The following is a 25,584-nucleotide window of genomic DNA, read 5'->3' as shown; positions in this document are numbered from 1 at the left end:
AAGAAAGCCAGAAGAAAGTTCAGGACACCCCCAAGCCAGGCACAGCCTGTGTGAAGCTGGGCTGTATTTCTTGCTCTGCAGGGTTGGTGTGAGAGGGGAGCAGCATTCCTCCTCCTCCAGGCCTGGCTCAGCACATACAAATGTTCTACAAGTGCTCCCATCATATCCCAGACACACTTCTGACAGTCCCTCACGTACTCCCTGGGGCTGCAGTAGTCCCCTTGCTGCAGGATAGACAGAAAAATTTGGTGTGCTAAGTCATGTCAGCAGAAGGCTGCTTTTCACCCTCTTTCTGCTGACAGAGCAGTGGAAGAGCTGGGCTGTGGCACGAACAGCCCTGCTGCTGCTGCTGCTGCTGCTGCAAATGAAGAAGAGAGTGAAGAAATGTTAGTACCACATTTAGCTTTATTGAAATTGAACAAATACCTTTTTTTAATAAACCCTTTTACAGCAAGTGTAAAATTTTAATGTTTTACTCATCTTATGTTACAGGTTGTCTTCTTCCATGTAAGCAAAAATACCATCTTTTTTTTCCTCTTTTTTTAAATTTTTTTCTTTAAATTTTCTACTTTAAAACATGTAGCAAGGATTTGAATAACGCAGATCCGGCACCAAAAGGTAACAGGTTCTGAAAATCACAGTACAGTTTTAAAATTCTTAGGTTAATTAATGATATTTAAAATGATAGCCACTTTGAGTAAAGATATAAATTAGAGGTCTGTAAACAAGTTGTGTTTACCTATAGAGCTATTGACTGCAGCTACAATGAGAGCGATAATAGAAACTCAATGCTAAACTGAGCTACACCTTTGAGGAAACAAGTTCTTACTAAGTAGTGTGGTACAGGGTAGCACAATAGGTAAAATACAGTTTGGCACCTCAAGTTGCATGTAAAATCAGCAGAAATAAAATGAAGTAAGTGCACTGTCTCCCAACAGAAATAAACCGGGCAGTTTCACTGGTTTTGGAGTGTCAACTATCAAATAAATCACATGACGCACAAGTTCAACCCCAAAATTACAATTCTAGTAAAGCAAGATAATATTAAAATGCACACCCACAAGGATAGTAAAGTATAAATTTTTTTTTCCTTTTTTTTTCCCTCTCCCCTATCAGTAGAAATAATTTACAACCCACAAAAGGACTCCTTGGTGAAACCACTACCTACAGACATGATCATGGAATGTAGCTCAGTAGACTTGTTTCAAATAGAAAGGCAACATTATCCTGAAAAATTTTGGTCCTCTTATAACTCACTGTACTGTAGCCACCACAGTCTCTTGAAAGATGCTTTAGGAGAATTGTTTGTTTTCTGATTCTCTTTTGTTCTGAAAGGTAATATCTTGGTGATAAAGCTGGGTATAATTTGGCCCCAATTACAGATGTCTGATCGATGCTGAATCTGGAAGAACACACTAGGAGTACATGGGGGGACCCTCTTGACTGGTCTCACTGCATATTTTGTCATGGAATCACTTTTCCTTCTACACTTCTTTTCCTCTTTGCTATTTTATTCTCCAGTGTTCTGGGGGAGTGGGGAAGAAACCCTTAGTCCATATGACAGAATGACATTTCGCTGTTTATTTACAGGTGGATCACTTTGGCTAAGAAGTCCTGGCAAGCCAGAGTTGCCTATTTCTTGTGAATGTCCTCATGCCGTATAATTTTGTATGTAATCCAGTAAAAGATGTTGAAAATGAGGAAGGCGAGTGGGAACGCAGCACGGGATATTGTATCAATCCTTTTTGCACGGTCAACAAACTTCTTTTTGATGGAATCTGAATCCTTTGGTGGTGCTGGAGTTGGGTTGGGTGGTGTAGCCTTGACTGCTGTGCCATCTTTGACCTGGAGGCAGTGGCCCATGCCATAGCCACTGAAATTGAATCGGCTGTCACGAGCAACTTCGTCTTCCTGGAGGGTAAAGAGGACAAATAAGACACACAATCACCTGTCTATTGAGTATGCCATGGAGTTAAGTAGTTGAGGTGCACCCCTCCAAAGCGCCTCAGCAAATTACCTGGTTACATAATGACACAAAATCTGGGTTTTAAAGACAAACAAGAAGTTTAAAACCACATGAAAAATATGTGGAAATCAGGTGACTTCCAGTGTTTGTGAATCCCAGCTTTAATTTTTCTAACTATGTCTAAATCAAGAGCCCTGAGCAGCAAGCTCTATCCCAGCCCTATAGGGAAGAGATTTGACTCCACAGGTTTATATTGCTCTCCTTGAGCTTTCTGTGGGGAGGACACATGGTCATATTGGTAGCAGGGTGTCTGCTCCAGCCAGGCTGAATTGAGTGACCCAGAGATCCAGAGGCCCAAGTTGATGTCAGTGGGTTTCCACTTCTCAGCCTCACAGCTCCATCTCAAACCTATGAAACAAAGGTAGATCATGGTCCCTCCTTGCTCACAGGAGTGCTCTGACAATCAGTCCTTCAGAGTGCACTGGGCACTTGGATTTAGTGGTAGCTGGGAGTCAGGTGCAGTAGCACAAGCTAATGTAGCATCACCCCACAGAAATCCATTCTCTCTCGTCTGAGTGGGAGATATTTGTTTTTGGAGAGGTGAGTAACTACCACTGAACTTTATCACTATAATAACTGTGTGATGAAAGGCTTGTGACTGTGCTGGTAAATTCTCCCTGATGTTTCTCCTGTCTGATAGAACAATAATACACAAGTTAACAGTTGCTGGCAGCTCTCCATGAAGGATTCAAAACCAACAGACAAAGCAGCTCTATTCTTTTTCATTCTAGCAGGGATGAATTGTAAGTTCAGGAGCTTGTTCTAGTTAAAGACCTTTTCTTTGACTGACAGATGCTTCACTGTTGACTGAAAATAACTACTTCTTGGGTTGATAAGGAGCCCAATCCCTCATGAAGATATTTAATATCCTCATATCTCTTACCAAACCAGAGCCTTCTGAACTTAACAGAAAATCAAAAACTGCAAGGAAAAAAAGGCATCACAGCAGCAAGATATTGAATAATGAGTATATTGCTGAACTTGGGGGTGGGAAGGGAGGATAATTTGCACCTATTCAGGATGTAAATCACTGCTCCTTCACAGAAGAACCTCTTTCAATAGTTGCATTTTTCTCTCTCCCCAGGCCCAGGACTGGAATTGAATATATCACCCAACTTGCTGTCCTTACCTTGGAGCTGACACGCAAAGGTGAATAATCAGTAGTGTGATTCAAGGCTACCAAATGAGAAATAGTCACTCTGACTGCTCATGGCACTGAGTGCTCATGGAAGGAGGGTAGGCAGTAAACAGTGCTCTGGAGACCCTGTCACTCCAGCATGAAGGTCTATTCTACAGTGTATCCATAAGCAGGTGGAAAATTGCAAGGCTGTTTGAGCACTGATCCAGGGCTTACAACCTTTCCATTTCAAAAGTTCACCATCATTAAGAAAAAGGATGGTCCTCTCCTTTTTCAGTTTTATTTATTTGCAGTTTGCAGTACCTCTGTGAAAAAGCTTCTTGTCCCAGTGATTATAAGTATGTAAAGTATTTTTAAAGATGAACCCACAGAGACCCAAGTTCTGGATAGCCTTATTAGGCAAGGCTTCTCTGGCATGACTTAATGACTTAATAACACAGTCCCCCAGTAATACAGGGAGATGCCTTTCTCTCAGTGTTTTCATTTTACTGAGTTTAAAGGATAAAATGCATGCCCAGGACATGAGAGGTGATTAAAAAGGGTAACAGATTTTCAGCAGCTGTGTTGCCATATGTACTTCATTCATTTTTAAAAAATTTAATTTCTGTTGCTCCTGAGAGATCTGTGGGAAGAATAAAAAGTACTGAGCTCAACACCAGCTTGGAGAGTCCTGACTTCCACTGTGCCCTGGTAGATCACAGCTTTGTCACGTGGGGCTGAGCAATTCATCTTTGTCACAGCCTTCCTTTTGAGCTTATGCTGTAGCAACTTGAGTGGGAAGCCATCTGACATTAGGAACAGGGATGTTTAAATCAAATTATTTTAGGTATTCAATACCCATCCCTTAACTATAAGGAGCCACTTATGGCTAATAGGATTTAGAGCCCTGCTTTTCCAACCCAGGCAGTTGTCTGTGCCACTTCTTTCTCACACAAGCCAGAGGGAAGCATGTTCAGTACCCATGTTAGTTTTTTATTTAGCAGACTGGATTTACCCTGGGTACAAGAGGTACAGCATTCACCTGGGGTATGAGGGATACCCTCAGAGGTTAGTTTTCCTCTCTGCTTAAACAGATTTTAATCCCCTTCTCCCTAACAGATCTCTGGATGGGTTTGTTATTGTTTTCCCAACATGGAGCTATTTGCTGGTTGCAAAAAAACAAAACAAAACAAAACAAAAAAAAAAAAAAACCCAAAACTGTTTATGTAGGGGTTTTTTTAACCTTTATCAGAAAAAGGATTAGGAGAACAGCATTGTCTTGCTATACCCACTTGTTACTGTGCCTGCTATTATGCATTTACACTAACACATCACTAGAGACACCACCCAAGCTGCAGCTGTTGGGATCTTTTAAGTGCCACCAGAAGCAAGGAAAGCCAGGTCCCTTGCAGCCCCACCTCCAGCACTGGAGATGCCACAGCTCCATAACCACCATAATCCTGGGGGATTTTTAACTGGAAAATCCCCCAGGAGCAGAAGGAGCTCTGCAGCCTGACCTGTGCCTGCACTCTCAGCACTGGCAGGTCTCACAGGCAAGACCTGACCCCATCAGAGCTCTCCCACCTGACCAGACATCACCTGAAAGACCTCAGGGGGGTGAGAACTCTGCCCTTCCCAATGAAATGGCCAATAGTGTTGAAAGTTAACAATGAAACCCTAGAGATACGAAGACCCACATGTCTGTGATAAGGGGATTCTTTTGCCATGAGACTGCAGAAGTGGCCTTGTGTCCTTTTGGAACTCTGAGCCTCATAACTGGTTCCACCCAAAATGAAGGAGAGGGGACAGAAATGCTTCCTCCACTCTGCTGAGGGGAGCTGGGGAATCAGCCCAGCTGCTGGAAGTTCACTGTCCCTGCTGCTTGTGGGTAAGCTCTCTCTGGGGTGGGTAATACCAAAAAGCTTTCTCCCAGAAAAATCTGCCCCCCTGGGAGCTGATGCCACACAGTGCCATCATGGGCCATGTGGTGATATCTGGCCTCAGCAACAATAAAACCCCCAGGGTGATTTACTTCAGCATTACTTCAGCATTACGGATGTAGTTAAAAAAAATCTGTCCCTAAACCAGCATAATCCTATGACAAAACAACAATTTGACATTTCAGATAATCTTCCAACATCCTGTTACCTACAAAGGACTTGGGGGAATAGTCACAGAGAAAGAAAAAACAAATTTATACACTATACACAAAAGGATAAAGAACTTTTTTAAATTACAATTCAAAATGTGAGATGAAGAACTGACCTTAAGTGCTTTCCCTTAAGTAGTGGACAGGCCTTCCTTTGACCTAGAGGTGAACTACTGCACAACTTACCTTGGGTACCTGCTGCTGGGGCTCCAAAATCACTCTTCATTCTCAAGGTCACACTCAGCTCATACCCTCTGACATGTCTACCACCATGAACACTCATCCACTGACTGTCTTCAACCTGCTCTCTAGCTTAGTCACTGCTAAAGTACTCCAAGTGACTTTTCAAACATCTCTATCATTATTTTAATCAGACTACACTCAAAACATAATAATTTTAAACTGGACAGAATCTCACTTGCATAAATCCCAGACTATTTTTGTGTTTACAGTTTTTAAAACCAAAATCAAAGAGCAGCTGGAAGCCACTGGACATCAGCTGCAGAGGCAGAATCCATTGGAGTTATTAACTGCCATTGGAGTTATTAACTTTATCTTTCTAAAGGGATGTCAAGCTAGGTGTTACATAAAACAGAGTCACAACTCTATCTGTCCTTGAATAAGGCATAGGGGAAAGGGTCATAAACTAGGATGAGAAAGAGAGAATAAATTAATAGCAAGAGGAAAGTGTTCTTTTGATAGCTTTCTTTCAGATATTCACATCCTGAATATTTCAGAAGAATTATCCATTGAAAGCTAATTATATTTCCTGAGATTTGAGCAAATACTTTCTATAGATGCTTTTTCAACAACATAAACTTATGACTATTGTCTTATGATGTCATAATGAACAGGGTTAGGCATTGGCTTTAAACAATTTTCATTAAACAAGAATTACATATTTTTCTCATTTTTAATCACGCTTTATGAATTTAGTGATTTTTTTTGTGCTTTACAAATTGATGGCAATAAATTCTCTTGACTCAGTTTTACAGTAAGCAACATATAAATGGGAGTAATACTTCTGAAATGGTTTTCTTTTTTCATTTTTCTTTTTTGTAAAGCTTTTATTTCTACTCCATCAGGGCTAGAATGTATTTCATACTACCAGTTTCACACCAAAGCAATCAAGAACAGGAAAAACACTTTAGAAAATCTAGCCCATTCAATGCCTTCCATGCTCAGCTTTCTGTACAATGCATTTTGAAGTGCTTTGTCCCCACCACTTTTAAAAGCTTATTGCCAGAATTGACTAAGTTTTAACAATGAGAAAAATGAGAGAGAAGCTGGATTCAAGCAGTGTATTTAATTTACTCTCTGATGTGATTTATTCTTTTAATTTTGCTACTCTTTTTCCAACATATGGCGGAAAAACTATTTAAAAGACTATCTGGTTTAATTAAATTTCAAGGACACAGATGATTAATTTTAGGTATAAGATAGAGAACATCAGAGAAATTTTCCTTTTGGTATTCATAAGCACAAAGTTAGAAGCCCAGAATCAATTCAGACTTGAATGCAAAATGGAATCATTAGGGAGTGGACACCGAAATATCTTTGGAGATTTCATTCTTAAATCATCGTTATGACTTTGAGACACCTCCCATCTCTCATACTTTACATAATTCATGGTGTGGGTTTGCAGACAGTCATGCTTACATGGTTTCAGTTCTCAGGAGTCACTGAGTATGTGGACGAGGATAGTTCAGCTGAGAAGCACATTTGGACTTTCAAATCCCCTTTGGTTCCTCACAGAAGCCTCTTACAAAATTCAATTCAATTCAATTCAATTCACTTCAGTTGAGGAAGATAGGAAGGAGGGCTCTTTCACAGATTAACTGTTTAAAAGGCAGTAATGGAGTTTAGGAGTAAATAATCAATTTCATCACTGGGTGATTTGCTGGAGGGGATCTCTAAGAATCTGTGTGAGAAGCACTCAGAAGGAACTGAGTTATAAATAATCTGGGACAAAGGTTCCCAAGGGAAGGTACACAGGTGAAACAGGATATTCAAAGCAGACAAAGCTAAGCCAGGCTTTCCAGAAGGATTCTAAAAGATGAGTGACTATGTAATAAAATAGCAGTAAATGAAATACTGGTTTGATATGGGCAAGGTAAAGCATTGCAGAAGATAACCCCAATTACACATAGATGGTAGTGGGCTCAAAATGTTGTTTTTTCTTTTCCTTGTTTGTGAGTTTTGGAAATTACTACATACATGATTCTGACATTAGTCATCTGCTAAAAAGCAGTCAGGAAATGGGCAAACAAAACAGAAAATGCCATTTTGCCATTTTACCTACTCACAGAGTGATCAGTTTTTGGACACTAGAGGTATTTCTGGTCCCTCAAGCCTAGTGAAGACGTAGCAGAAGTAGATAAAATACAAAGAGAAGCAGCAAGGATGGTAAAGGCCTTTTATTCTGCGTAAGGAAGAAGAAAAGAGATGAGATCTCCTCATCTTAGAAAAGGTGTGTTTGGAAAGTGATATAACAGGATGCTAACAAACTTCTCTGATTTCTTACAGCCTGAAAAGCTCTGGATGTCATTCCCACTCCTTCATAATCCAGACTTCAGAGGAGCAGAAGGTGATGTAAAATTGTCACCTTCTCACTTCAATCCTGCCCAAAGTATAGACCAAATACTTTCCAGAATTTGGTTTAAATATATTTTTTTCTAAGTATTCACCAAGATGTTTAATCAAAACCATAAACAGTCTCTGACTAATCCTACTGCAAGATGACACTCCATCAGGACCCATCATTCTGCATGTGACAGTGGCCTTCACCCTGCTCTTGCCTCTCTTAACAGCAATTTTCCTGCTCACTGAGGTTTGCTTTTGCTCTCATTTGAACCCTCGTGCCTTATGGAGTCTAAGTAAAACAGACCTTGCATTATAAATAGACATTTTAATTAATGAAAGTGAAATTGGTCATTGTTGTCTTTGGTGTGGATTTCCAATGGACAAATTTAGGCTTGTTTTGGAAACCTGTGTTTAGTAGTATGTTCTGCCTCCAATAAATAGCAAAAAAGTCTCTGAAGCATGAGTGATTTACTTACACAGACTGTAAGAACAGCAAGTGAACTGTTGTTAATGCAATAATGAAATGGTAGTTAATGCAGCTTCGCCCTTTTCAAGTCGGAATTGAACATTATCCAACTGAAAGAGTAACATAATTTAAACATGTTGTGAGCAAAAATATTTTCCTGCCCTGAAATATCTATAAGTAGAATTGAAATTTTTCAAAAATTGCTTTAATATTAAAGATTATACAGTTGGTAAGGGTGAGTGGTTTGCTAGAAAAAAAACCCAAGAAACTTTTTCTTTAGTAAAGAAAGGCTTTTTCCTCTAAATTTTGCAAACAACATTAATGAAAAATTTTTATTATATTTCAATTTTTATATGTAATATAATGAATGTTTTCATCTAGGGGAGGGAGAACCAGATGAACTACTGCTTTGCAAAGCACCATAAATGTTATGATGGAGTCATTCCTCCTAAAACACCAGTAGACTGATTCCTGACACAGTCTTTGTTGCTTGTTTCCCTTTATTATAAATGAAAGTTATGCCTTAAAATATTCACATACAGTGATCTCTTAGCCTTCTATGTGTAATTTGAGTGGATATTAAATTCTATCAGGACAATAAAGTCTGGAGACCTGACTGCTCTTGGATAACTTCTGTCAGTCTCTCTCCAAAGGAAGAAGAGGTTGGCCAGTTTATCAGTGGGAATGGCACATTATTCTGTTTTACATCAGACAAATACATGTTGGTGACCTAGATTTGAAGGATAATCTGCTCTGACCAAAAATCTGTTGGATAAAGGGCAACTGACTTCTGCTCATTCTGTCGGCATGCAAGGCTGAGAAAATGCAAAGCTGGTGTTTAAATATGTGACTATTTCAGCTAGAACATGAAATAGCTCTTAATGGGCACATCAAACTAAACAATGTAAAGCAAGACTACATTAGCTAAAATTTTAGGGGATCAAAAACCTGAAACACCAATGGAAATGTACCTAAAATTCACTTACTCCATTTTCTCTTGCTTTCTGCAAGATGTCTAGGTCAGGAGAGATGAGCAGACTCTCACCTTCCTCCTTTCAGCAGTGTTCAAGCCTGAGCCTCAGAATTCATGTCTCTCCCTCCCTGAAACCTGCTGCAGGGTCAATATCACAGGACAAGGGCACATGGTGTCCCCAGGTGGGTGACAGGCATGGGGGAACTGCCACAGCAACATGTGGGACACCCCTGCCAAAATACCCCAGTCACAAATATCTGAGCTACCCTCTACACAGGATTTTTCCCATCAGGTTCTCTGGTCCTTTTCTCAAAGAAGATTTAAATACTTTGGGGAAGATGATTTTTATCACAGCTGTGTGAAATTTCTCATTGCCCTCTTCCTTAACTGCATTTATTCTAGGAGACTTTGCTAGACCACTCCTGCGCCCTGGCTGTGCCATCTCACAGTACCTCAGAGTAGTCAGTCAGTCAAAATTTAAAAATAAATAAATGTCCATACAGGGCTCACAAACAGCACTCATTACTGGATTCATGCAGATTGCCCTCTAGAACAATAAATTGCTGGGATGTTTCATGGCTCAGGCTTTGTTTGTCTCAGCTCCCCCATTCCCTGGGGTGATGTGCAGCCCACCCTGCAGGCACTGTCCCTGCCTGGGCCAGGGTGGGGATGAAGTGCTGGGGCCTGAGGCATCCCCACGCCTTGCTGAGGTCTCCTGCTTGGGGCCAGGAAGAGGCACAGGAAAGGGACAGACAAAGGGAAGGAAGAGGAAAAGCCTTTTTTGCCTCTCTAGTGGTGGACTCTCACCTTCAAGTCATCTTCTACCACAAACACCAGAACGAACCCCAGAAAATGCAGACAGAGTTTACCAGGGCTTTCTCAGACATGCGTGCATTTAATTCATGCAAATACTGAACAAAATGAATTAAATATTGCAAATTACATTAATAATTTAAATTCTGTAGCCAAAAATAGTCAAGAATATTTGAATAATCCTAAAGTGTTCACATGAAAATTTTATAAATTTAGTCAGGGGAGACTGTGGGCGGGGTATTTTGTTTGTTTCATTGTTTTTGGTTTTGGGTGTTTTTTGTTCCTGAAGGGACAAGCCTTTTTTTCAGTTATCAGTTCTTGATACCAGGCTTCCAATAAATAATATTTTGGGGTTGGCTTCATTTCCTTGTCTTCTATAACACAAGTTACCCTTTCTGGCTTTCCATATCATTTATTTCTTGTTGTTAGTCAAGATCTTAATCTGTATTTCTCTAGCTGTTCTTGCATAGGCCCAAAGCATCATTGGCTAAAAAAAAAAAATTGCCAGTTATTTGCCCTTCAAACTTGTTTCCAAAATAAATTGTTGCAACTTAGAAACATTTTGACTGTTTGAATGTATTAGAAATTTACTACACATATAGGCTTCTGTATTTTCATTTTTTATTTGCTTCTGTGAGGGTTGCTCTATAAAATTCTGGTGTTATTTATTCTCAGGAAAATAAACATTCATCATGAGGCAAAAATCAATGACACTCAATGCTATAGCAACTTGACAGTGCAATCTCTACATGGAATTGTCGGGGTGTTTTTTTCTCATCTGATAAGTAATAAGTCCACAAATTCTAGAAGGTCTTTGAATATATGCATACAATGGAAATTAAATAATATTTCATTTAAAATGGATTTGATAGTTTTTCTTTTACTGTGTGTTATACACACACACACAGTCTGGATGCACCCATCCAGGGAGATATATGTACCTGCATATAGGTGTGGACAACTTCTTAATCTAGTTCTCTAATGTATTCCCTGAAGGCATTAGCTAGTGGCAAGTTCACCTAGTGAGAACATTTTTATTCTATTTTAAGATTAAGGGCACTCTCCTGAGAATTTATTAATTATTAATTTTTAATAACTTCTCGAAATGCTAACTTTACACTAGCTTTTCCCCTGCAGTAGTTCTGAGAGCAAGAATACAGGTCATACAGGCAATGGTCATTAAACCTTCCCAATCCTCTCTGCCCATAATTGGCTCTTTGGTGGGATGCTGACATTTTTCCAGGAGGACCATCTGCCCAGGCCAGTAACTAAGCAACAGATCTCCTGGTGATGGCCTTTTATTACTTGGCAAAAGTGATACAAGGATAACCTGAAACAAGAGATTTAACTGTCTATGAGAGAAGTCAGTACTGAGGCACAAACAGATGAATTGTGGAAGCGTGGCTGTAGCACTGGAAAAGGTATTCTTGGGAGAAGACCTCAGATGCTTATCTGAACTCAAGTTTTATTCAAGAATATCAAGGAAAACAGGAGAATAAATGTCCAGTTAATTTACCTAAAAGACAGAGCACGAGGATAATACAAAAGTAAAGGGTTGCTATGCCAGCAGCCTTCCTGAGACATGCATGTTGTATGTTTCATCCGTTATGTCCTGGACTAATTCTAAAACAGTGTTTGCAGTGCCAGAACTCTGGAGAAGCCTGCCATGAGGTACAGGAAGAGGTCAAGACTCACTGTGACTGCCTGAGGTTCCTGACCTTGAGGATCCACTTTTGAGAAGGGATGGCACCAGGATGGTGTTCAGAAAACATGCCAATAAGCCAAAGAACAAAGCAAAGCAGGAGCACCCTAAGAGACAGGGAGATCTGGCAGCTCAGGTTTCTACTTCACTGAACATCCAAGAGCTCCATAAGTACCAGGCAGAAGCAGACAGAAAGAGGTGTTTGGTGACAACCTACATTCTGCACAGTAGGATATCACACACACTGTACAGTCAGAATGGGTGGGCATTAAACTGATTTGTCGTACTCTGAGCTGGAAACCTGAATGGGGTCTTAGAACCCCTAATGCGAAACACAGGCAAGTTGATACCTACTCTTGGTCTTTTGTTTCCCTGTCACCTTATTTCTGCAACTATCTCTTCTCTTCACTGCTTTTTAACTTTTTTTCTCCGACACATTTTGCCTCCCAGATCTGTTTTTGCCTACCTCCTCTCTGATGCTTTTATCCTCACTGTTTTCCTTATATGTGGCCCATACCTTCTGCTTACAAAATTCAGCTCCTTCCTTAAGTCCTACCTCCTGTGGCCCTTTCTGCTCTTAGCAGCTAAATTATCTTCCTCCAAAAAAAATGCAAGCCATTAAAGTAGAGCTCCACCTTGGCAAGACCACCTCTAAACTGACAGGTGTTTCTCTATTTTTTAAGAATAGCCAGGAATTAGATTTTGTTTTCTTTTGTTGCTGTTGGGCTTGTTTTGTTGGGGGTTTTTTTGTTTGTTTGTTTGTTTTTGTTTTTTTTTAAATTAAAATCATCTGCTTTTGGAAATCCACAGAGTTGATAATTGCTCAAAGAGTTTCCAGTACCATAAAGCATTTTGAAATGTGACGATTCTCACTTGATCTACTGCTCATGACACACAGCCTATCCCACTGCTGGCAGGGAAAGCTGAGGATCACCAAGTGCATGGGCCCATGCAGCAATCTGTGACTGTGTTCTGACCACCCAGGAACCTTTTGGAGGCTTTGGAAAATGATCACGAGTGCTGCAAAACCAGCAAATGGAATTTTGTTTTTATTCTGAGTTTAAAGCTCAGAAAAAAAGGAGTTGTTGTTTGTGCATAGCACATGTTTTAGTCTTCTGAAAACTGAGTAATGTGGTAGTATATGCAAATAGTAAGAGAATAAAGACTTGGCATGCTCCAGAATACTCCAATGACATGTCCAATCACAGCAGTACCATCTGCTTTTCCTTATATGTGCTAAATTTATAACACTCTGCTAATTTCTGTAAAAGTTTACTCACCAGTTTCAGGAAATTATACTTAACAGAATGCAATATTTTGGTTTTGTGACTTACTGTTAGCAAACAGTTAGTAAAAGCCTCTTCAGTTACTCATCTCTTAGACAAAGGACTTTGGAAATCAATAACATCGATTACGATTCTTAACCCCGAAGGAATGGCAGTGATCTGCAATTCAAATGTTAATTCCCTAAGTTTTTACTCACACTCAAATTTTGACAGACCCAAAGGCAATTAGACTTTCACCTGGAGCTTGGAAACCAGTAAAACACAAGTCTGGTATTGTACAGCTAAATTAAAATTAACTCCTTCTGTTTGGAGTGGAATTTTTAGCAGGTTGCTTGACCGTAACTTCTCTTCAGGCAGTGATCAGTTTGACCCAAGAAGACTGCACAATATTGGCAATATCCCTCTCATAATTGCTCACTGACACTCTGAGACATAGGAAAATAGAAAACCAGGCAAGGAAAGGCTCCCTTCAATCCCATCTGTGTTTTTCACGAGTGTTTTGCCCTGTTGGCTTCACGGCTGGATGTTTTACTGATGATACTGGAGTTCATTTAGGGTGTCTCTGCATGGTGCTGTGCTGAATGATTTCTTCCCACAGAATGAAAGGCTGAGTTATCCCTTCTTTGGGTTTGAAGGGAGCAGGTATTTCAAAGTGTGAGACCATTGAACCATCACCAGAGGGGACAGTGGTCTAGAGGATATTTTAAACGTGTTTGACACATTTAAATAGATGGTTTCAGCTTGCCAGTTTTGGAATGGATCCTAAAATAGAAGTCACTATAAAGAATAAAGCAATTTGTTTTGGATAGTTAAGAGAATGTGGCTCATATATCCAAGGTGTGACAATTCCAATCACATCTTCATTTTGATTCACAGGAAAGAAATAAACTAGACTTCATTACTGTTCATACTGCTGGTGCTATATATTTGACATGATAATCTACAGTATTAGTCAGTAAATTGACTCACTGGACTGCCCTTGATCATATGCTCCATTTTCTGCTCAGCAGGGCTCTCTCTAACAGCTATATATAACCAGGGAGGGGAAAGAATGAGAGGGTTCTCTCTTAGATCATTATAAAATGACGCTGCGCTCGGTTTCCCTGATGCTTCAAAGGTTACAAGTGATGTGATCTTTTCACCATCACAGATAATACATGGCTGCTGTTTGTCTGACTTGTCAGCTCCTCACACAGAAATCCAATACTTCCCTCTTGTCACATATTCATTTCAGAAATGTGCTCTCTTGCAGGCCTGAAACGAAATAGTCCCTGTATTCCTATCGGCCAGCTTTCAAGTCTTGCCTTGTGTGGTCCCTCCTCGTCATACCACGGTTGTCACATTAGCAACCCACATGAGTACTTGCAGCAAATGTAAAATCTCCTGATTGTAATTAAAATTCTCCATGCTTTCTATTAGAAATCCAAATCATTGTGCATCATAATCCATAGCTCTGCTCTTCTGCCACTGTTTTAAAATGTCTGATTACTGAGCTAATTGCTCAGGCAGGTTGTTTTTAGACTGTATAATGCATTTATAGGTTATATATCTCTGTCAAAATAAGTATTGGATTAATCTTGGCTCCTCATCTATGTGTTGAGAAATTGCTTCCTCAGTCCAGACAGAAATTATAGTCTGGAGCAGCATCGAAAAGGGGCTAAAGGCTGAAGGGCAGCTGAGAAAGAATGAGATCCCACAAACAAAAAAGTAGACATCTCAGTAGAAGATTGGCATGAGTTACAAAATACAAACCTGTGTAGCTATATTTCAGCAGCATATCTGCAGCTGTAATCTGCATTGCTGCAGAAGGAAGGGGAAGCAAACACTTTTAGGACAGAAAGAGCCTATCACTATTTCTGTCCATAATGGTAAATTGTTCAGAGACTTTTTTACTCACCTTTGCTCCAGAAGTACTTGCAAGTCAAAGAGAATTACAGGATGTAAATTGTAAATACTCAACTATGGGTCAGCACATCTACAAAAAGATGTAATTCAGTTCACACTCTCAATTAGGAGCAGCCCCTGACAAATCTCTTTTAAACTCACTCCTGATATACTGGGCACATTACAGAAGAATGTTTCACAGCACTGATTAATATTTTCAGTGACTGTAAATTGTCCAGTGCACTGCCTGGTGCTGGCTCTGCCAGCTGGCTCTCAAGGGCTCTTCTGGTCCTGTTCTCTGCCATCCTACAATTCTGTGTTTGCAGTCTGAAGAACGGAATAGAAATCAATCACTGTCCAGGCCAAACAGCTTCCTCTAAATTGTAATGCTTTAAAAATGCAAAGAGGCGAAAGTCTAAGCCTCTTTGCTTCGAAGGTTTGAAAGCTGCCAGCAGAAAAGATCCCCAGATTCATATGGTACCAATTCCTAAGACATCTTCACTCTGAAATCGAAGGCAAGGAGGGAAGACTTATGGTAAAAGAAAGGTCAACATTTACATCCCACCATGTCACACTGATTACCCTTTGGGCACCCCCTGTACCCCTGGCGTATGGTGCTTTTGGCTACATGCCTTTCTATCTCCCCTCAGATGAATGAGACCTCACCATGGGAGAATGGGGTTCATGTTTCATAGCTAAAGGAGGCAAATATTTGACAGACTCACAAGAGTCAGGTGTGGCAGCAAGGAACATACAGCAGTGACAGGAAAAAAAGTGAGGTGCTGAGAACACTGGCTGGGATGCCACATGCAATAAAAACATCACTGAGCTTCACATGGTCTTCAAAAAATATTCATGAAATAGCATCTGTTAGATTCAAATACAGCATCTGATGATAAAGATCTGTTGTCATGATGTAAGTCTGATATTCAACCCCAGCTACACAAATACTCACAAGAGAACTCACCAAAGAGGAGAGCAGTAACAGTACAGAGAAGTGTGACAAAAGCAGCAGTCTCCATGCATCAAGAAGGAAAATTCAAATAGATTATTTTTACAACAAAATAACACGATATAAGCCGCAAGGGAAAGTGAACAAAGATCAAAGAGCAAATAAGAGACAGGCAACATAAACAGGCATCCCCAGTATCTAGAAGTCAAAGAACAGCAGCATACAGCACCAGAGCATCTTAAAAGAGCTGTCATGTCTTTGGGGAAAAACATCCTTTGTGCAAACTTGAAAAAAAGGAGTATTTACATTTAGGAAGCCAGACAACATTTTCTGTGCTTGAAAAAAGCTACTCTCTCTCGACTTTTTATTATTTTTTCTTCACTTCTTCTTCTTCTTCACACTCCTGTCTGGTCCTTTTGAAAAAAGTGCACTTTGTGTCTCCATTGCATGAACATCTAGCACAGGTAACAGTAAGGGCAGCATAATAAAAGACCAACCCATTAGCAAAAAATATAAAAACTGACTCCACTAGATTTCATGACAGAAATCTAGGACATCTTCAAGATAAGGAACAAAATGTCAGTTCTCAGAGACATTTTAAAAGAGAACTGCAACAGCTAGATAATCAATTGCTTTTACATCAAGTCTAAAGCCAAGGTGAAAGTTTGGAACAGCAGCACTGACTTAGTGTTTAATGATTTCCTTTTTTAAATGTTTTAAATGTTAATTATAAGAGCAAATAATCTTGTTTTCCCCATTACTTTTTCTTCTTTGCATGGGCTAAGGACCACCAGCCACCCCCCAACCACCATCTGAGAAATCTGAAATGGCAGAATGAAATTGTCTTATTCTAAATCCCTAAATGTGCTGATTTTGTTCCTGTTTGTGTAATGGTGCAAACAGAAATACATCAGATAGGAAAGAAAACTAGCACAACTGCCTCCCCTCCTTTGTCTTTCAACCCTGCCCTCCTTGCAGGTGCAGTCACTCAACTCAGGGTTACTTTGCTCGTGACAAATACCCACCAAACACTGTGGATATGCACTACAGTTTGCAAAACCATTAGTCATCCTGTTTGCTTTCATCTAATGCAGAGCTTTGGTCATTTCTATCTTTGGATTCACCTCACACCAGGTCTTCCTCCACTTCCAATGCCCTTTTCAGTCCTGTTGGCTCCAGTGGCCATACATACTCCTAGTCCCACAAGTGATGCAGACCGAATATGAACAACTCATAGCAAGTTTTAAAAAAGTATTTTAATAATTCATGAATCATCACATTGAACTGACTGCTCTATCCATAAATAGCAAAGGCTGCTCATCACAAAAATACCACCTCTGGTTTAGAAAGTCCTAGAGCTGCAAAGTCCTGGAGCCCAGGAGGATGCATCAAGGACATACTGCTGCGACACAGAGCTTCCCATCAAGGCAGAGCCCTGGCCCAACACAGGACAGCCTTCTTGGAGTTTTTGATCTCCAGATGGAGCTTCCCACAGCACAGAGATGTGGCCAGCTGCTGAACAGCTGCCTCATGAATTTCAAAGCTAAACTGGCTATTTAACTAAAAAGTCTGGATAATGACCCAAATAAATGTTCCTACCAAATCCTTTCATTTTATGACTATAATGCTGCATGTAAAGATTGAAAAGGTGACAAGTCTGTTTTTCCTAAGATGTAAACCTGAAAATAAGAATCTAAATTCAATGTTACGCCTTTCCATAGGCATTACTAAAACAAGTGTTTATAAGCATTTAAAAAAAATAATCTATAATAAAGATAGATCTTATTTCTGATAGGAATCCAGTTTTTATGGGGTCGATGATAAGAACTTAAACTGTTGCTAGCTAGAAAGGTAAAGCAGAAAACAAATGCTACATGAAAAACACACTGAGTAGGTTGAAAAACCAAAAAACAGCTTTGCAAATGAGGACGAACATCTAAGTTCATGCTTGGTAGGAAACAGATGAGAAGTAATTAAAGAAGAAGCTATATGGAGCAATAATTTTGAAAGCAGAAGATAAATTTTAAAAACCCTAATCCTCTTTAATTTTTCTTGAGAATTCATAGCTAGAAATATTGGTGAGGCTACCTGGAGTGAGAAGCATGATACCCAAATGTAAGATGCTCAAGAGGAGTACCAGAATTAATAAATTCAGGAAAACTAAAGCCTGGGCATGGCAGGATATGCCAATATATGGGAAAACTGGCAATTACTAAGTAGACGGGCACAAAAGAAATCCAGAGGTCTCTGTGGAAAATACAGTGTAAAACTACTGGAGGGAGAATAGTATCTAAAATAAGTTATGCCTCTTCTGCATTTTGGTCTTGGACAAACACACACACACACACACACACACACACACACACACACACACACACACACACACACACGTGGGTGTGTGTTACAAAATAAATGCTTTGGAGGTACTTGTTTGTACCCCAGGAGGGACCTGTGTGATGGAAGATCAGCTGTCATTATGGTGAAAGAAGGAAACTGCAGTCAAATATGTGCATAATTTGCCTCTATTCCTCCAGAAATGATGGGGCAAGAGCTTGCAAATCTTGAAAGAAAGGCCACTATCTTCTGCAAGAGCCACTGGAAGGTTATAAGTAAAACACATAGTCTATTAGTAGGGCAGGAAAACTATTGAACAAGAGCACATAGAGATTTTTCATAAGACTTGATTATCTACTCATTGGTGTATATCCCACCCATTCTGGACATGCAATGAAACACTTGCACCAGACAAATACCCCTTAATTCATCTAACTTGGTGTGTAATGGTGAAAAAAGAGCATTAGGACCTTGAAGGACTTACAGACAGAAGTCACCAAGGGCTGTAAAAGAGCATCCTGTGATGCACAAGCTCTCTCTATCTCACCAGCCTGCAGTGGCATTGTGGTTTATTAGACTTGCTAGAATTTCTCTTGCCTGTGAGGATCACCACACAAAAAAAAGCCTAGAAGATGAAAATTCTGCTGATGGGGCAAATGAGTAGACTTGGTACCTGATTCCACTGAGGAAGTCAAAAAGAAATCTGGCATAAGTTAACAGACAACAGATAGATAAATTTAATGGAAACACTGTGCTAGAGAGTGTCAAGGCTGCTACTTGCAGACGCCCGTAAGACTTTACATCCTGAAGAGGAAATGCACAACTTTCTTTACTAGAATGGTGTGCAAGATCTCACATTTGTGCAACGCAGATAATCTCTAATGAACAGAGTTTGTGATCTTTATTCTTTATTCTTATTTTGACAGATGAATATTACAGAGAACCCAAAAGCAAGTCTCTACCACCAGCAGGCTTGGGAAGGCTTAACAGAAAAAGAAATGAGTCACAGGCAGAGCGCTTCCACATGACTAGCAGAAAGAGTTATATCAGAACTCTCATGGAGAACCACTTGAAGAGAGTGAGGTGAAGCATGAAAGCAAAGGTGTCATGTCTCCAAAGCATCTTGTCATGTTACTGCAGAGAAAATAAAACCTTGGACCCTTGGTGAAAAACTTGCGCTTATGCAGGTGGATTATTTGTATGTACAAATGCACACACAGTATCTGTATGAAAAATTTCACATAAAAGTTAGAAACTAAATGACTTTAAGAGTTATATCCTTGCTCATAGAGAAGTTACTGGATCAATGCAAAAATTCACAGGTAGGATTCTGGACTTCTGGCACCTCATGTGTATTGGCAAACACACAGCATTTTCTGACCTTTCCAATCTGTTTCTCCAGGAGCTAAAAACACTCTGACATGCTCAGTATGCCAGATATATTCAAGCAGCCACTGGAAAATGGAGCTTTTCAAGAGTAAGTCCTTCTTGACATTGATCTGGCAGTAGTGAAGATGCAGAGTGTGGGAAGAGCCAGTGGACAGCTCTGAGATACCATTGGGAGTTCCCAGAGGGTGGAAGTGAGTAAACTTTTAGTGACTTATGGTTTGTCTTGGCATGGAATTTTCAGGTGCTCCCAACTCAAAATGAGTCTTTTCGAGGAGTCTGGCAAGACTCAGCAACAAGTGCCCAGAATATGTAAGGTTTCAAGGTGTTTATTCCTTCCAGTGCAACTATCCCTAGCCCCCTCCTCATGTTGTAGAAAAGGAAATCTCCTTCCTCATCTATCCTATCCATCCACTCCCAGTAACATGGAGTGAAAGATTAGTGTTATCCCCCACCAAAAAAAAAAAAAAAACCCAAACAAAAATGAAACCTACAAAAACCACCAACAAAAAAATCAACCAACCAACCAAACAAACAAATTTCAATATCAGGCCACAAGAGAAATACCCAAGTACAAGTTATCATATTGTAGTAAATAGCATCTTTCTCCAGCAGTGGATCAAGAGAAAAAACCACATCTGATCATTAAATCAAGCCATATGTGTCAGAATCAGGCTCTGAGTGATCAGTTTGCCATAAGAAAAGCTGTCAACTTGAACAGGAATGACTATAAACAAGGCTGTTTTCCCTCAGGGGAAGAAAACAAAAGTAAAGAAATAAATCGTTTCAACACCACCTTTTTAAAAGTACTGTAAAAACTGGATTTTATGGGAACCCATGAAGTTTTTCAGACTTGAGAGAGAATGAGCTTTCAGCAGTCTGGTTAATACAATTTGGTTTTGAACAATGCCATTTGGACAACATCATTACAGAATGCTTCACAATTAATTACATTCAAATAGCAGCTTCTATCCCCTGTGGAGAATGGGATTAATTGGGTCAGATGTAAATATGCATCTCATGGATCCTACTGAACACTTGCCCATCTCACCAGTTTCCATGTAATTTGATACAAGTCGTGTAGTATGCTCTGGAGATCCACAGGACGGGCAGGGCTGCTAGTGAGGGTAGGAATACACAGACACAGAGTGTGCATTCTCAGCCTGCATTATGCTTGGCTCTAACTGCTCAACCCCTTCACTCTCCTGTAGAAATACTCATTTATTTTGCATTTTGCATAAATACTAATTTATTTATTTATTTATTTATTTATTTATTTATTTATTTATTTATTTATTTTGAAATACTTTATTTTGCTGTTGAAAATGAGGCTTGGGACAGAACTCAGAACTGATATGAAGCATCACAACAGACTCCTGGCAATGATGGATCAGAAACTGCTCCCCTCCTGGTGTCTTCATTTCCTCCATTGGAAAGAGGACCTGGCCATCACAGCAGTGAGAAACCCTGAGACCAAGGCCTTACTGGGTGCTGACTCTGAGCATGGAAAGAGTCAAGATAAGCTACCTACAATGAAAGAACAAAGGAACCAATATGGGGTGAAGTTGTCTCCTGTACTGCCTAAGCCTATATCTTGGGATTGTGATGGCTTTTCACTCTCTATCTGGAGTCTTGGGTAGGGGCAGCTTAGGTTAAACATACTCCTTCTGAAGTCTACTTTCCTTATATTTTTTAATCATTAACATATATTTGACAATTTTATCACTGCTTTTTTTTTTTTCCTATGAAATGAGGTGGGTCAGAACACATCCAATGAAAGAATCACCCTTTTCTAAAATAATCTGGAAAACAAAAATCTGTTGCCTGTGGCAGATGGTTCTTGAAAAGCTGCTTGTTGCTTTAAAGCTTCAAAAATAAGAACATTTCCTGTCTCTTTCTAACTTCCTCTGCCCTATTTTCAGTTTGCACACTCCCTTAGGTATAATAAGAAATAAGACATTTGCACCCAGCTGGAGAGTACCTTTCATGAGCTGGAAAACTGCAGAGTTCATTTTTGGTGTGTCTCCTGCTGCTCATGAGTAACTACCAGGACAAACTCACTTGAGTGAAGTGCAAACTTCAGTCTCTAAGGCTTGTCAGTTCAGAGCTGATCCTCTCAGCCACTGCATGCTGGGCAGGTACAAGAGAGGACCTGGAGTTTCTAAAGTAAAGTTCTGCTACTGAGCAAACAAGAAAAAACTTTATCCAGTACTCCTGGCTTTTCCAGTCCTACCTGTCCCCTGTGGTACAGCACACAGTCACTTCATCACTCCAGGCTGGAAATACAGTAATATTGCTGTACTGTAGCTTATTTCCTGTTCCTATCCTATTTAACCATAAGGAATAATTTGTTTAAGTATTTGCAAGCTGGGCAATGTTAGTCATACTGCATCATGTCCTGCTTGCTGCTTTGGTGCCTTGCACGGTCCCTATGGTTTCAATACCTGCCCCACAGAGTACTCCTTGTTGTACCACTGATCAGTTCAGAAGGTATAAAAATTCATCATTCTGCAGCCTTACCTTCTCCCCACCAGTTACCCACTTCTCTGGTTCCCACCCTTTCTAGATTAGCTATTATTTTCTTGTTCTCATTTTCTGTGTGTTTCTTTTTTTGTTTGTTTGTTTTGGTTTTGTTTTTGTTTGCTGTGGCTTCTTTTTGGTTTGGTTTGGTGCTGTTTGTTTGGGTTTTTTTCCCCCCAGAAATTCTAAATTTTTCTCTTTATTTTCTTCTCCTGGTTTTTCTTCTCCTCTGGTACCTGGATTCCATTACTCCAGCTTGTGCACTAGCACTCTACCCACTTCAATTATTGTTTAGATATTTGGGACTTTCCTAGGAACTGGTATGACATGTTCCATAAATTAGTCTGCCTGTTGTTACAGAATGTTTCATGGTTTTTTATTTGGCTTTCAGAATTCTCTCCCTTGAAATGCAACCATCCATTTCTTCTTCTGTTTTTTGGTTTGGGGCAAAAAATCTACCCCACCATAGTCCATCTTTTTTTAGTGTCTGACGCACTAAAACACACAAAAACACAGTAATTGGTTTAGAATTTTTAACCTTCCTTTCTCCAGTAAGGGAGGGAAAAGCTTCCATTTCACTTTCAATTACCCTTGTAAACAGGACACTACGAAACCCGATTTTTCTCTTCCACTTTGTCTGTGTTTGGTTTTCACTGAAAAATCTACATTTCCAGTAAATTTAGTCTCTCTATCTGGTCAGACTGCTCTTATGAGAATTTTTTGATCCATTGCTTGGATACCATCCCCATGAATGAATTGCTTTTTTTCTTACAGGTTGCTCTTTCTTTGGGAACTCATGTCTCTAGATTTGTGCCTAGAGCTAGACTAAGGATTTATATCAAGATAATTTTCAAATTTGAGATGACGTGTTTTTTAAAATGTTTAAAGTACATGAGGTATGTCCATTTTATAAACAATACAGATACTTCCACTGATATTAACTAGGGGTATTCTTAGCTTATTCATGCTCAATATAAAAAGACAGACAAGGACATTCAGATGAAGCTACAAAGTGACATGGCAACATGATGCAGTGAATTGTGTCTATTGTTTAACTACAGCCAAATATTCACTGTAGTTGTATGTGGGACTATAACTTCAAGCTAAATGATAATTTTGGTGTATTTATCTTCTAATGGATTTTTATCTGCACAGTTACATTAAAGCACTAATTCAATTGCCTTGGAGAAATAAAAGTAACCACAGTATCTTGAGGGTGTTTATCTACAGCAGAAGCTACATGCGCTTTAATCCATTAAAGTAAGCAAGATGAGAGAGAGAGGGAGAGAAAAAGCCATTCAGACTCAGATTCCTATTTTTCACAATGAAACTCATGTGTTTGAGCTTGTTCAGTGAGTTCCAAAAATAGCTCAGCAAAAGGGCTTTCCTTGAGCACTTCCATTATTCACATGATGCGGCACCTTACATAACGCGGAGCGTACACATCCTCCCGCCGAATGCGCCGCACACGGGTGACAGCAGGAAAGCATTCCCACCAGAGACAGCGGTGCCAAGTGCTTTAAAGGCAGTCAGGCTGAAAGCACTGATTTTATTTTTCAATGGGCAAGTCTAGAACACCTTAGAAAATTATTTGGGGGATCTGACAGAGGGATTTCAGTATGATTGAAATGATAGAGATGGTCTCTAGAAGCTGGTGTTACTCAATGCATATCTCTACTCCTATTGAAAGGTAGAAATACTGTATTATCTCAGTAACTTTGTCTGGGCACTTGTGGTACTTGCTTCACCACTGGCAGCTCCATCCAAAGGCCAAAAATTCTCTGAAGAATTCAACCAGGTGCTTCCAGCTTTGCTTAGAGAGTTATCCTTTCCTTCTGTAATCACACTTAGTCCCAGTCACAGCTCTTTCATTTGAAAACACCATTTGTGACCCCTTTGCTAATCTGCATGCATAGGAACCCCCTCGGTTGCAGCATTGTTATTTGTTTTGCTCTGTGTGCCCTGCACATGGGATTAAACCTGTCACATCTCCCAGCTGCACAGTTCTTCATTCAAGCTAGAACATATTGCTTTTCATACTAATGGTCCTTAACTTAGCCCCTAGTCTCAGCCACAATGATAACCATCACACATATAATTTAGGAAGTCTTCTCTGAGATGATGATATGAATACTAGTGTACTGTGACTCATTTTGACTACTGATCATATAACATAATAATTATTGTTTTCAAAAAGGAATGATTGAACCTGAGTAAACAGTTCTGCTTCCCTGGAAGCCCATCATTTTGAAAACTAAGAAATAATGTTTAATTATTAAAAATCATATTTTAAAATAGGTTATTTTCTTTCAAGTGATCTGGTACAATAAACATTTAGATTTTAATGTAATATAACTCCACTACATCCTCAGTATCATTAGACTCCTGGCTTCTGCAGCTTGTACTCTCTCTATTGCACCATGATAAATAAGAAATAGGCAATCATTTCTCTCAGCAATCAAGTACTAAATACAAGTTTATTTACACTGATGGGTGTATTTAACTTGAGCAGAAAGACTACATGAACCTTTAGGACAAACTTTGAATGCTTCCTCCAAGAGAACTTGTGTGGGGAAGACAGACAGAGTGAAGCACTGATAACCTGAGGATATAGGGATTTTGTGTATGTGGAAGATGCCAACAGGTCCTGATAAAGCTGTCTTTTCAAATGGTTCATCTGTAATACAATTTCTGGATGATCAACAACACAACCCAGACTTTTCCTAGAAAAAACATTAACAATCTGATGCTTGACTTAAGAGATTTGATGGTCTCTTCAGATGTCTGCTCAGACCAACTGGTCTGAGGGTTGCAGCACTAAGAACAAGACCCAGCACAGGCAATAACAAAAGCAGTGCCAGAAATACAGGCTTACAAAACTAATAACAGGTATTTTCTTGTCCTGTAGATAAAGTTGCAAATCCAGGAATTATGGCAAGATGTGCTTCAGCACCTTTTTCCTTTCCCTAGATTAGCACTGAGTGATGCAGGGTAGATACTCAACCACACTCTTACACTGTCTGCTCTTGACTATGACTTTCACATTTGCATTCAACATAAGCTTTGGTTCAGTGAGCAATACCTCAACAAATCAATTTCCCTGCTTGTGAGGCTTCTTGTGGCACCACAGGCTCTGTTCCTATGTTCTCTTCTGTGCATAAACATCCTTCTCTTGAGCAGAAAGCTGCAACCATGGTAGCATTGCTCCAGAAACCTCTGCCTTGCTACATCTCCTCTGTTAACCTCTCAAGTGTGCATCACTTATGTGACGGGAGTTCTCCAGGGGAAAACAATACCAGAGCAGCTCCAGCTCTTGGGCTCTGCAGCAAAAGCGCTGCAGTGACATGGCCCCTCTGAGTACTGCCCTGGCTGTCTGTGTATGCACAATATTCT

The 25,584-nt window shown here is 39.8% G+C and overlaps 1 protein-coding gene across 2 annotated transcripts in view; it reads right to left on the bottom strand.

Annotated features, from left to right (window-relative positions):
- Positions 1–572: 572 nt before the first annotated feature.
- The window catches only part of GLRA2 (glycine receptor alpha 2), a 123,243-nt gene continuing 98,231 nt past the window's right edge, over positions 573–25,584 (bottom strand). For both annotated transcript variants that reach the window (XM_059840394.1, XM_059840395.1), the window contains exon 9: positions 573–1,911. In XM_059840394.1, the coding sequence (XP_059696377.1) occupies positions 1,633–1,911 (279 nt within the window). In that variant the 3' untranslated portion in view covers positions 573–1,632. The remainder of the gene's footprint in view (positions 1,912–25,584) is intronic.

The sequence above is a fragment of the Haemorhous mexicanus genome, chromosome 2, assembly GCF_027477595.1.
Source record: "Haemorhous mexicanus isolate bHaeMex1 chromosome 2, bHaeMex1.pri, whole genome shotgun sequence".
Classification (NCBI taxonomy): Eukaryota; Metazoa; Chordata; class Aves; order Passeriformes; family Fringillidae; genus Haemorhous; species Haemorhous mexicanus.
This window is presented reverse-complemented; position numbering and strand designations above follow the sequence as displayed.